The sequence below is a fragment of the Ornithorhynchus anatinus genome, chromosome 3 (genome assembly GCF_004115215.2).
Source record: "Ornithorhynchus anatinus isolate Pmale09 chromosome 3, mOrnAna1.pri.v4, whole genome shotgun sequence".
Classification (NCBI taxonomy): Eukaryota; Metazoa; Chordata; class Mammalia; order Monotremata; family Ornithorhynchidae; genus Ornithorhynchus; species Ornithorhynchus anatinus.
In genome coordinates, this window is record NC_041730.1 from 84,430,101 (window position 1) to 84,443,445 (window position 13,345).

The following is a 13,345-nucleotide window of genomic DNA, read 5'->3' on the forward strand; positions in this document are numbered from 1 at the left end:
TTTTGTTGTTCCCCAAACTTATTTTTCAAATCCTTTAATTCTTATTATGAAAAAAAAAATTCTCTTCTGGAGAATCAAGTGTATGCATGCCCTTTACCCAAATAATAAGATAAGACTCTTGTCTTCCCCCATGCCCTCAGCAGAATCCGATTTGTGTTCAAATATACCTGACCAGGAGGATTGAGATCTAGAGGTTTGACCCGGGAACAGAAGTGAAGTGGGGAATACTTTTACTTGGCATGTAATACATTTACTTCAGCATGTGTGAGTTAATATGGTTAAAGGGAAACTGGCAATCATCCTAGCTTCAATTATATGCCAGATCTGCAGGCCAGCTCCCCGCTGGCTAAAGCAGGACATTAGTTAACATAGCCCGTGGTTGATCAAAAGGGGTATTTCATTTTTGCATCCCCTGAATATCCTTGGCTTTTACATGACCTTTTAAAAAAATTACCTTCCTCATATTTTTGAAGTTTCTCTTGTATTTTCAGAGCCATTCTTTCTGTAGCCTATTGTTATATCACTTCACTATGTGGAGAGTCTGGATTGGTAATGGTAATTTTTCTCTCTCAATCTTTCCAGACTTCAGAAATCTTGCTTGTAGTTATTTGGTTGATTATTTGATGGACTGTGAAGCTGGTAGACATACCTGGGAATTCTTGGGCTAGTTGAATGAAGATAAAATAAGCTCTCAGTTTCTTTCAGATATTTAACATCTGAATTTGCTTTGGTAAAGCAATTTGCGGAAGAAGAGGGAGAACAGGAGTTCCATCTTGAAGACCAAGTTTGTTGAATATGAAGAAAAGTTATTGTGCTTTTTGCTTGTCAGTGTTTGAGACCTCCTTCTCTTACAATAGAAACAGGATCAAATTTTAGTTAGGCATGACTTCCTAAGTCCTCCAACTTTGTTTTAATGGTATTTGTTAAGCACTTACTGTGTGCCAAGCACTGTACTAAGTGCTGGAGTAGATACAAGATATTTAGGTTGGATACAGTTCCTGTCCCACTTGTGGCTCATTGTCTAAGTAAGAGGGAGGAGGATTTAATCCCCATTTTTCTGATGAGGAAACTGAGGCACAGAAGTGAAACGACTTGTCCAAAGTCACACAGAAGACAAATGGTGGATTAGAACCCAGATCCTCTGACTCCCAAGCCCATGCTCTTTCCACTAGGCCATGCTGCTTCTCAACTCTAAGACAAAGACTCTACTATTTTCCTGATGTGCTGAACGTTGGCTCTGGGTACTCCCAGAAAAAGGGCTAACTCATCATTATGGAAGAAGCCCCTTGTTTTGACTTACTCTTACCTACTCATTGAATGTTTTTTTTCCTTGCTGTCCTCTTCCCCTTTTTCCTACTTTGTTTTCAGACTCCGAGGAGACAGAAGAGACTATTTTGCCGCTATCATGATGGAAACCGAAATCCCAAATTCATTCTGGCTCCTGCCAAGCAAGAGGATGAGTGGGACAAACCTCGCATCGTTCGTTACCACGAAATAATTTCTGATGCAGAAATAGAAACAGTCAAAGATCTAGCAAAGCCAAGGGTAAAGAATGTTCATTTATTCTTAATCTTAAAGATCGTGTCACGTTTACATGAGCTTATATTATTATATCTCGCTTGGGAAATTTCATAATTTATTCAGCAGCTTTTCCTCTTAATGCTCATCAGTAATAAACTGACCTCCAATATTGCCTATTCTTAAGAACTTGGGATATTGGATGGCCTACAAAGAACAAAAATATTGGCAGATGACCCAACTATTTTACTAACATTTATTTTGGTCTCTTATTTCAGTGGGTTGCCAACAGTTGGTGACCTATATTATAATTGGGTCTCATCTGTATCGTTGTGGAAAGCAGAGCTGGTACTCTCAGAAATCTTGGAATTTGAAGTCTTGGAGGTTCTGGAATCCTGTAATTGCAGCAAAGCTGAAATTTCATCTCACTTCCTCTGTTTCTGGGAAGTAGGGAGGAAGATAGCATCAGTGACAGCCTGTTACATTTTGGCCCCAATGTCTTTTGCTTGCTTTTCATTTCACTGATCTTAATCTTATAATCACATATACGGTGAACCCACGAAACTGTGGACGTGATTATTGAAGTGAAAGATCACCTGGATATGTGCATGTGTGGCCTATTCACTGCTTTTGGTCTCAGTGGTAGTATTTTGTCATCTGAATGCCAGTTGAAAGTGGGGAGGGGCGGTGGGGAAGAGAGATTTTAAGTTAAAAGAAAAGTGTGAATGGCCTGAAACCTTATCTCAGAATTAAACAGGTTAGTACTCTGGGGTTTCCAGAAGAGAAGCAGTGTGAAAAGAGTGGTCTAAAATGATATAATGACTCTGGCACTTAATCTTTGTGCTCTGCAGTTGAAGCTATATCACTTATAGCTTTCTCCAAAGCTATTCTGCAGCCCAATAACAATTTTTGTCGGTGCTGACTCTGCTTTCCTATTAAAGAATTGCTGGGTTATATAAAGAGTCCAGAAAAGAGGTTGGTACATTTCAATTTCCAAAGGTATTCAGGATATTGACTATAAAGCTCTGCACAGAGGAGGTATTTCATAAATACTCTTTGTGACCAGCTGGGGTTAAAATAAATCAAGGCCGATGCAGGGTAATTTAACTTGCATCCTGTTGTGATGGTCGTACAGGAGACCTTTTAGTCTGTGCTTTCCCTACTCTCAGGCATTTCTAAACCTGGGCTTTGGTATCTGAATGCTCAGCTTGAGTCTCTCTTTTTCTGAGGAGTTTCTTGTTTTGGACTTCCTGCTCAATATCCTCAAGTAGCCACTTTTTGTAGCAGAAAATAGGCTCCCCTATACATTGAGTACTCCCTCTCCATATAAGGCAGTGTTCGGAGAAACTCATTTATCCCAAAAGATTTCAGATTCCCTCATCCGGAAGGAAAACATTTCTCGGTACTCAAAGGTGGAAATGTGGATTTCCTGTCCCCTTTGTCTACTCGCCAACCCCCTCACACTCCAGGATTCTGACTGGTCGGATGAATGTGATGCAATTTTTATTTTGTAATGCAAATATTTTGATGGTTGGCTTCACAGCTGAGGCGAGCCACCATTTCAAACCCAATAACAGGAGTCTTGGAGACGGCACATTACAGAATTAGCAAAAGGTAAGAGATGTACACACCGCATATACTGCCCTGTAATGAGTATTTTGTACATTCCACAGGTATTTTGCTCATTCAGGGGGAAAAGGTCATCGTAAAGACAGTTTTAGAGTTTGTGGTCTCCAGCTCAAGTTGCTGTCACTTGAATATGCACAGATAACTGAAGCTATCTCTGTGTTTCACAGGTTTTTCCCCATTAACTGGAAGTTTTGTTTTTTTCCTCATTTTAATCTCATATCTCTTTATACAGAGCATCACAAAAAGCCCATTTTTTCAATTTTTTTAACACAAAAACTCACTGAAAATGCCCTGATGCCTGCCTTTTTTTTTTTCTCCTGTTCCATGCTGATGCTTGCTAAAGAAAAGGCCTGGATAAATCTGGCAGCCTCAGTTGTTTATGTAGGTCTGTCACATTCATCAGTGCTGCAGTGGATTCATATTCTCCTGCCTGACTTATTCTGTCGGCATGCAGAAAGATTTGTTTCATCAGTCATATCAAATAGCATTGTCCAAGATAATCTGTATTCCTCCTGTGTGAGTTTGTAATAAAAAAAAAAATATAAAAAATCTGCTGACTCAAACATGGAATGAAAAGAAAATGCTTTTTAAGTTCCATCTCACAAGTGCTGTAGCTTGTGAACTCAAGTTCCTGTTTCTTCTTCTCTAGCAAGGCTTGGAAAGGTTTAATCAGATTGCACCTCTTTAAAAAAAACATCTGTTGAACTAATTCTGTTTCTCTTTGTGGAAAATCAAAGTATCGATCCCACCATAGAACCAATCCAAAAGGGAAAGGAACGTTGAACTTCCCAGCCTGAGGACGTTCCTGTGAAACTCAGTGCTAGAAATCCTTTACAAAAAGCTTCAAGTGACTTTCTTTTAAAAAGTGAAAGGACAATCAATCAGCAACCAAATCTATCCACCCAATTCTCCTTGATTTGGAAGTGGCTGCTACCTTTCTAAATGCCGAATTGAGAGCGTTGCATACCATCCAGACCAATCGGAACCCTTTCAATCACCTGTGGCTTGGCAAAAAAGGAAAAAAAAATAATCAGCTGCCTTGCTCCAGAGTAAGCCCTTGTCCTTTCTCTTTTTGTAGCTGAGCCGGGCTACAGTACATGACCCTGAGACTGGAAAACTGACCACAGCGCAGTACAGAGTCTCAAAGAGGTAAGGGGGGGAAACAGTCCACCTGCACTTAGGAAGTCTCTTGCTTCTCCTGCCTGGTTTTGCTCTTTAAATTTACTCTTACCCTTCTTGTAAATTGGGGGTCAAAATGAGGGAAATTAATATCATTCTCTCCTTGGCTGAAATAATGCCCTGAAGTAGAATAAAGTCCTAGCCAAGAACGCTGCTGCTTGCTAAAGAGATTCAATAGGGCCGGCTTCTTGCTCATGCAGAATAGGTGCTTTCTGGAAAATCATCTAGAAGATGATATTCCTTCTACCAAACCCAATTTTCCAGTTGACTAAAATTAGGTAAAGGATGAGGTTTTTCTGACTATCACAGTGGGGAATGGGTTTGAAGCTGTTTGTTAGAAAACTCTTCTTTCTGCTTCAGTTGATTTCTTCTTTCCTCTACCTCTAATTGTCTATCTATAATGTAACCTCTTTGCCCCTTTCGAATGGAGAGTGGATAAGAAAATGAGAGCATCAATTCCAGTCCCACGGGGTTAACGCGGTTCTCTGCCTGTTTAGTCTTCCCCTTCCCCAACTTGGCAGCACCAGTCCCTTCTCCTTCACCAACTTCTGCCCCTGTGTATCTGAGATGCTTTAATTTGAATGTATTCTGAATTTAGAAATGCCCTTCCATCCAGGGAAGCCCAATTTTTGGCAATTGAAATAGAGAAGCCGTATGCCTAGTGGAAAGAGCACGGGCCTGGGAACCAGAGGACCTGAGTTCTAATTCCACCTCTGCCACTTAGTTGATGTGTAAGCATGGGCGAGTCATTTAACTTCTCTAGGCCCCTCAGTCCCCTCATCTGTAAAATGGGGATTCAATACTTGTTCTCCCTCTTACCTAGAACATGAGCCCCATGTGGGACCTGATGATCTGGCCCCGGCGCTTAAAACAGTGTTTGACATTTAGTAAGCACTTAAATACCACAGTAGTTTATTATTATTAAAGTCTCCGCACTGGCCTCGACTAGCAGAAGGCCTCTAATTTAGGAAGCAAATGATAAATTTTGTTCAGAAGTCCAGTCTTCTCATTAGTGCACATCCCAATTAGACTGTAAGCCCATCAATGGGCAGGATTGTCTCCATCTGTTGCCGAATTGTACATTCCAAGCGCTTTGTACAGTGCTCTGCACATAGTAAGTGTTCAATAAATACTATTTAATGAATCCCATGAGTCCAAGATCAACAAAATATTGAGGATTTTGGACAAAAGGCATAGGAAAATACATGTAGACAAAGTCCTGAGCAGATTAGTCTCTGCTACTCTGGGAAGATCATTCATTCAGTCGCATTTATTAAGCACTTACTGTGTGCAGAACACTACACCTAAGTGTTTGGGGCAGTACATTATAGCAGTAAAGAGTGGCAGTCCTTGCCCACAACAAGCTCACAGTCTAGATCAGTAAGATTGATCTCTGGTAGAATGAGGCACCAGGGTTGGAGAGGTGGGTTCATCCCTCCTGCTCCCTGAAAAACAGAGGGGAGTGACAGCCTTTCATAGCAGAAGGGGCCTCAGTCCCGGGGGAAAAGTAGGAGGAACCCGAATATATTTGAGACTGTGAACATCGTGTCCTTCATTTGAAAGTGAGTGGGTAGTCACTGCACTTCCAACTGTGGAAAAATAGCCAATTTAACTAAAGGGAGCTCTTTATAACTCTTCTGCAATATATAGGTCCAACTGTGTTAGGGAAGGCTGACTGTGAAAGCGTAATGTAGCATTCCTTTGCTTTTATTGGCAGAAAGCCACACACCCGTGACGTATTAACATAGTTTTCTTTGTAGGAGTACTTTCTCCATCAAGCAAATACATTTTTGAAAAAAAACACTCACTGATGGCTTGGATTTATCATAACATACTTTAACTTTGGGGCAATATGAGAGAAAATGCCATTAAATGTGTTAGAGACTAAAAATTTCGCAGTAACTAATTTTAGAAAGTGTGTGTGGCTGTAAAAATGTATCTTTCTGAATTGAAGCTTTTGTGTAACACAGATTTTAATAGTTCCTAAATCCTGGAATGCTTTTATACTCCAGGCCCTTTGGCAGCATTCTTTCATATCCAGAATATCATAAAATAAGGAAATGCAGGCTCCCTGACAGAAGTTTGACTTTATTAGTTAAATCTGGAGATTGTTGTTTTGAGCATGCTAATAGCATCACAGCACTGTGATGTCATAGAGAGATTCAGGAGTCCTCACTAAATCCACAGAATTGCTAGACTAAAAATTGGAATGAATGGGGTGTTGTTTTTTCATGGAATTTTTTTCCAAAGCTACATGCAGTAGGGTTTTTGAGGAAATAGTCTTCTTTCAGGGTCCTCTGACTTCATAGCTAGTGATTTCAAATAAATCATGGCTAGAAAAACAGAGAACCGACTTCATTCGCCACCCCCCCCCCCCCCCCCCCGCCCCATTTTAAATGGCCTGTGTTTCTAACTGTTGCAAACACTTTTTTTATTAAATAGAACTGTATTTCCAAATGAAAACATTCCTGGATTTATGAGGAGATTGTAATGTGTGTTAATTAGTGAGTGGCAGAAAAAAAGCAGCTAGCCAGCCACATCGAGACATATGAGCTTTTTTTGCTAGAAATAGTCCCAGAATAAATTCAACCAGTCTTGGCAAAACTGTATGACTGCTCCATGCTCCTGAATCAAGATTTCAAAAACACAATGAGGTTAGTGTTTGCTGTTTAGGAATTGACTAGCAGCCTTTTGATCTTAATTTTTTAAAATGCTGCTCTCTTGCAAGGACCTACTTGTATAAGGTGTGTGATATTCAAAAAAGAAGACTCCTTAATTTGAAAAAACGAATTTTATAAATCAAGATTTTTTTTCTACAGCTTTAGTTAACTCAATTGTTTCTTCTTGAAATTTCAAAGAGCTTAAGTAAAATGAGCTATAGAATAGCATATGCAGAATGGAGAAACGCTCTTTTCCAAAACTGTTTATAACAACTTCAGGTCTGAGCACTGGTCACTTAAATAATAAGAATACTTTTGTCTCCAAGTTTCCAGGAAGATAAAACTTGGGACAGTATTTGACAGACCTACACTTGAATATCCAAAATGGGAGGGAAGATTTATATTCTCTGATGCTGGTGGGAATTGAGTCTTTTTGTCCTGAGAAAAGTGTATTTTTTTTCTAGATTTTTAAGATTTTTTTTTGAGATTAAGATTTCTTTTTAAGAGGTTTACATCACATTTGTTTCATTTGAAAAGGATGTACGTATTTGCCTTTACCAGAGCAAGATGATTTCTTAGACTATCTGTTTTTGAATCCCTTTCTAATAGGATAGAAAGCTTTTCTTTATTTGGGTCTACCTATGCATTTCTGATCATCTGTGCCCAAGTCTAGAATTGACAACCTAAATGATATTCTGATTTATAGATTAAAAAAAAAATTTTTTTTGTAAAGATGAAGCTAGGGAAAGATTAAATAGAACAGTTGTGATACTGATAGAGACTACTGTCAAACGGTGCTCCTTGGTTCTAAGACTTCAACTGTAATATGGAAATAGTGAGATTTTGTTGGGTAGAAGCACTTTAATCACTGTTAGGATGATAATACATTGGAATAGATTAGCTAGAGAAATTGTAGGAGAGGCATTGGCATCCCTGGAAATGTTTAATAAAAATAGGCAACCATTTCTCCACATTTGCTTGGATAGTTTGGAGATTGACTTTCCTGCAGGTGACGCTACTGGACTAGATAACTTCTCAAGGGCCCTTGCAGCTTTCTCTATTTATGATAGGAAAATGGGGTCCCATTATCTGAAAGATGATATAACTTCTAGGCACAGCATAATTGTTTTCTTGACTTTAATGATGAGACAAGTTGACAAACTAAAAGAAGTATCTTTGGTCTAACTGGATAATTTTGGTAGTCTGCAACTCTGACAGCCTTTCAAATTCGAGCCACATCCACTTCCCACATTCTGCCTAACTACTGTTGCATTTTCTGTGCTACCTAGCAAGGCGTGTGCTTACTGCTCTTGAGTTTGTGTCTTCTCCCGGTTTTTGTATATATGAGACTGGGTTTCTGTGTGTGTCCTCTGAAGCTGTTTGTAAGCTCAGCTTTCATATGTCTCCCTGTAGATAATGCTGTGCATTGCTTTCACTTGCTCTTTCCTCCAGTTCTCTGACTCTTCCCAGATCAGAAGACAGGCACAGCATTATTTTAATGTAGATTCTCTGTGGGGTCCTGATCAATACACTTGATTAGTGACCCTGCCCAGTGGATTTGTTTGCCCACGTTAAAAAAAAAAAAAAAGACTCAGATCGTGGCATTCTCCTCAATTATCCACAGAGATAACCTGGGCAATGGAAAGCCACAAAGCATTCAGAGACCACCCCTCTAACACATAACAAAATCTTGCCTCTGCCTTCTTTTGAGTGTGACAAAGCAATAAAATGACCAGAAGGGAAAAGCAAGAGTAACCGGGATTCTAGGTTATTCTTAGACTGGGTAATTAGCTTCTGAATAATCAAGGGTTGCCTGTTGAGCCACTCTAAACCCCATTCAGGCAGTAATAGCTCTAAAGAACAACTCAGGTATTGGTTATTTGCATTTTCCTCTTCACTGGCCTTTTGATGAAATCAAAACATCATTTGGGTTTTAACTAAAATTCTGTCGGCATCATGGGAAAAGGAAATGATACAGGGATCTGTCGGTTCAGTGCCTTCCCTTGCAGTAAGTAGTTTCCTAAATTAATGGGTAGCAAATGCAGCTGTGCAATAAAGGACAGTCTGTACATGCACATAGTGTAAAAGGGATAGGGATTGTTGTCAAGCGTCCATCTTGTCAGCCATATTTCCATGCAGCCTTTATTTTAAAAAAAAAAAAAGCCTCACTGTTCATATCTTCTTCAAATGCAAACTGCTTTTTTTTAAAAAAAATTAATGCAGCAGGGTGTCTGTTGGTAATTTAACTCTAATGCATGGTATCAGTTTATAGCCAATAGATGTCCAACATTCTAGGGATTGGGGAGAGCCAGTTTGAGGGAGCAGAAGTGGGGGCTAAGGAGAGTCAGCCATGGAAAACTGGAGGCACACAGATTGCAATTTTGAAGCTTGTTAGTTTCCCAGGATCTGGAAATGCTCTGGTTTCCCTGCCATCCCTCATTTTCAATTTTCTTACGTTGACTCTCTCCAGCTCTCCCACAGCAGCACTCCCTCACTGCTATCATCCCCCACCCTCCCCTCTTCACATAGGGCCCCATGGCTCATAAAATAAAAGGAGGTAATTGTCCCAACAGCTCATTGTGTCTAGCCAACTCCTGCATTATGCCTGATTGTATTCCAATGTTGGTTACAGAGTTGCCATTCACCGCTGAAGATTCTGGCCCTAGTGCACTCCTTGTTTTAATGTGCTTTGAATTGTTTAGAAATAGACTCATCACCATTTTTGTCGTCCTTAGTTATATTTCTAAAGAATCTCAAGCAAAGCGAGAATACTCTTTTTGACCTGACTACAGATTTCACGTTGCTTTACTCTGTTGTCCAAAACAGGGAAATGGTGCTTTTCAGCTGGTAAAAAGGAGACGTGTTCTTTTTTAAAATGTAGAGCTTTCTGGCTCATGAATCCAAAACTTGATTCTGTATGGAAAATCTGTAGCTTTAGTAAGAGATTTTTGCATCCCATTTAAGTCCTATTTAATCTACAAATTTTATGAGGTAATTGCTTTTAATTCATCACACTAACCACATTTTGACTATTGTGATTCTCTGTTGAGTTGTGGAATTGGATGCCTTCATGTCAGATGGAATTAATTCCAGAATCACAAGGGATGATGGGAAAAATTTGACTTAATTTGACCTACTCCACAGGTGTAGAGGCTGAGACGGATGAAGCTTGTTTACTGTCTTTAAATAAAACACATTCTGCATTGAAGAGGCATTATTTCTCTAATCATTTTTTTGTTGTGGTCAAGGATTACTCATTTCCTCTGTCCCCCTACCCCAGAAAAACTTAGTTGGCTTTATGAGCACATTTGGCTCCTAAAAAGATCTCTAAGTTTTTGGAATAAACACTTTTATCCAGGCTTTTCAATGAACAGTTTCTCACTGGAGGGGACAAAGTAGTGTGGCCTAGTGGAAAGAGAGCCTGGTAGTCAGAGGACCTGGGTTCTAACGCAGACTCTACTACTTATTTGCTGTGTGACCTTGGGCAAATCACTTAACTTCTCTGAGCCCGTTACCTCATTTGTAAAATGGGGAGTAAGACTGTGAACCCCTCAGAACGTGGACGGTATCCAACTTGATTAGCTTGTATCTCTCCCAGAGCTTAGTACAGTGCTTTACTAAATCCCATTAAAAAAGATCTGCAAAGACATCAGTTCTCTCCTGACCACTACTCTAAAAATTTTGCTTTGGTCAAAGTCCATTAGGTGGAAGAAAACTAGTTAGTCTCTGAAGTTGTCTCTGTACGAAGTTCTTCAGGCTGTCATGGTCCTTTTAAAGCACAGGTTGCTCATTAGCATTACTAATTCAAATAGGTAATACTAATTACCTCATCTGTAAAATGGCGATTGAGACTGTGTCCACCCCAATTTGCTTATATCTACCGCAGCACTTAGTACAGTGACTGGCACATAACAACCACTTAAATACCATAATTATTTATTAATACAGTATAGTAAACTGAATTATCTCCCTGCAATTCCAGACTATGTAGTAAGTGTTCTGCTGGAACCAGGGTAATCTGGCTGCAAAGCATACACTTCCACTGAACAGCGTGGCTTCGTGGAAAGAGCCCGGTCTTGGGAGTCAGACGTCGTGGGTTCTAATCCCGGATCTGCCACTTGTCAGCTGTGTGACTGTGGGAAAGTCACTTAACTACTCTGTGCCTCAGTTACCTCATCTGTAAAATGGGGATTAAGACAATGAGCCCCAAGTGGGACAACCTGATAACTCTGTGTCTATCTCAGTGTTTAGAACGGTGTTCAGCACATAGTAAGTGCTTAATAAATACCATCATTATTATTATCCCTTAGCACTTTTAGTACGGTTCTCTGCTCACCTAATTCCTCAGTAAATACTATTGATTCTTTGATCCCTCAAAATATGACTGAGAAGCAGTCCTCCAGTCTTCTGGAAGCAGGGCATTGAGCAGCAACCCCCTTTGTTCACATGCAGCTTTCCTAATTATCCCAGAACAGTGCATAATTAGGCTCACTGCTTTATGACCATTCAGTTCATTAATGGTTTTGAGTGTTTACTATGTGTAAAGCATCATATTAAGCCCCTGGGGAGACTACACTGGAGTTCGAAGACATGTTCCCTGCCCACAGTGTTCATACAGTCTAGAGGGGGTGACACTTCCCCCTCTAATTAAAATACTCCTCTGGATTAGCATGTGTTTGATCACTTTACAGTAAAAATGACCATTATTTACAATCAGCTTGGAGTTTTTTTAACTATAACTTTATCTGAAGACATATAGTGCTTAATACAGGAGCAGCGTGGCTCAGTGGAAAGAGCACGGGCTTCGGAGTCAGAGGTCGTGGGTTCTAATCCCAGCTCCGCCACTTATCAGCTGTGTGATTTTGGGCAAGTCACTTAACTTCTCTGCGCCTCAGTTACCTCATCTGTAAAATGGGGATTAAGACTAAGAGCCCCACGTGGGACAACCTGATTACCTTGTATTTGCCCCAGCACTTAGAACAGTGCTTGACACATAGTAAGCTCTTAGCAAATACCATCATCATCATCAATACAGTGCTCTGCACAAAAAAAGGGTTCCATAAATACGATTGACTCAAAAACCTTTTCTTTTTTGTTTTAGTGCCTGGCTGTCTGGATATGAAGACCCTGTAGTGTCACGGATTAATATGCGAATTCAAGACCTTACAGGACTTGACGTTTCCACAGCAGAGGAACTGCAGGTAGGGTGCTCATTTTTTAAAACATAATACAATAGCCTACCCTGGCTTCCCTGCCCCATACATTCCCCTTTTTCTGGCCTATCCAACACAAGGGTGGCCCAGGAACAGATTTCTTGAATACGTGTTTCAAACCCACAATTTTCACTTATACTTCCTTGCTGATCCCATTCTTTATGGCTCAGAGTTTTTGGCCAAGAAATGAGGGCCACTGTCTTGTCATTCCGCTAGAATGACTGTAGCTTCTGGAGCATATATTTCCCACCTTGCTCTCGCCTCTGCAGTTCAATCAATGGTATTTATAGAGTGCATACTGTGTGCAGAGGACTGTTCTAAGTGCTTGGGGAAGTACAGTGTAAGAGATGCTTGGAACCCCTTCTGCCCCAGGGCAGTATTTACGGTGCTTGGGTGAAAGAGAACAAGTTACTTGCACTGTCCAGCTGAAGGATTAAAAAGTTGGAGGAAAGTGGGATTGGATGGCTCCCCAGAGAAGTGTCTTCCTTCCTCTGTTGGGCAGAAAGTCCACTGAAGAAATGGAGAAATGCCTCCTTAACCTATGGGCTAGTCCAATTCTGAGGAAAGAGCCAGGGCTTATCTCAATTGACTGGAGCTGAGGGTACTCAAACTAGTTTACCCCTTTTTCTTTATATACATATACATACATGTATCTATAATACACACACACACACAAACCCCACCTCCCACCCACCGACCCCACACCCTCCTCTCTCCCCCTTGGTAGGTTTTTGGTCAGGCAAAGGAACTGTGTAAAAATGGGTTGGAAGTTGCCAGGGCTTTGACAAAGCTACTACCTTTTGAAAATTCCTGAGGAAAAAGTTTTATTTTGAGAATAAACTCTAGGTTCTTAAACTGTGTACTCATGTCATGAGGAAAGGCATGGCGTTGTCTTTGTTTTGTTTTTTGTTTTCTGTCTGAAAATACAAATTACAGTGTAGAAATATCATGTGTACAGAAAGGTCCTCCAGTTTCCCACCACTCTTTCCCCCAAAGGACATTGATTGCTTTATTAGAAACTCTGCTTTTCATTTCACTGTAGGTAGCCAACTATGGCGTAGGAGGCCAGTACGAGCCTCACTTTGATTTTGGAAGGGTAAGTCCAACTACTTTCATCTATCTTGTTCTTCACGTGCGCTATGTTTC

The 13,345-nt window shown here is 40.3% G+C and overlaps 1 protein-coding gene across 7 annotated transcripts in view; it reads left to right on the forward strand.

The window, feature by feature from the left end:
- The window catches only part of P4HA1 (prolyl 4-hydroxylase subunit alpha 1), a 63,917-nt gene that overhangs the window by 42,644 nt on the left and 7,928 nt on the right, over nucleotides 1–13,345 (forward strand). For 4 of the 7 annotated variants that reach the window (XM_029059786.2, XM_029059788.2, XM_029059787.2 and 1 more), the window contains 4 exons: nucleotides 1,369–1,545; nucleotides 4,226–4,296; nucleotides 12,088–12,187; nucleotides 13,242–13,295. In XM_029059786.2, the coding sequence (XP_028915619.1) occupies nucleotides 1,369–1,545; nucleotides 4,226–4,296; nucleotides 12,088–12,187; nucleotides 13,242–13,295 (402 nt within the window). Of the gene's footprint in view, nucleotides 1–1,368; nucleotides 1,546–3,061; nucleotides 3,133–4,225; nucleotides 4,297–12,087; nucleotides 12,188–13,241; nucleotides 13,296–13,345 lie in introns of all 7 variants that reach the window. The other 3 variants (XM_039911507.1, XM_039911509.1, XM_039911508.1) reach the window with 3 other exon arrangements.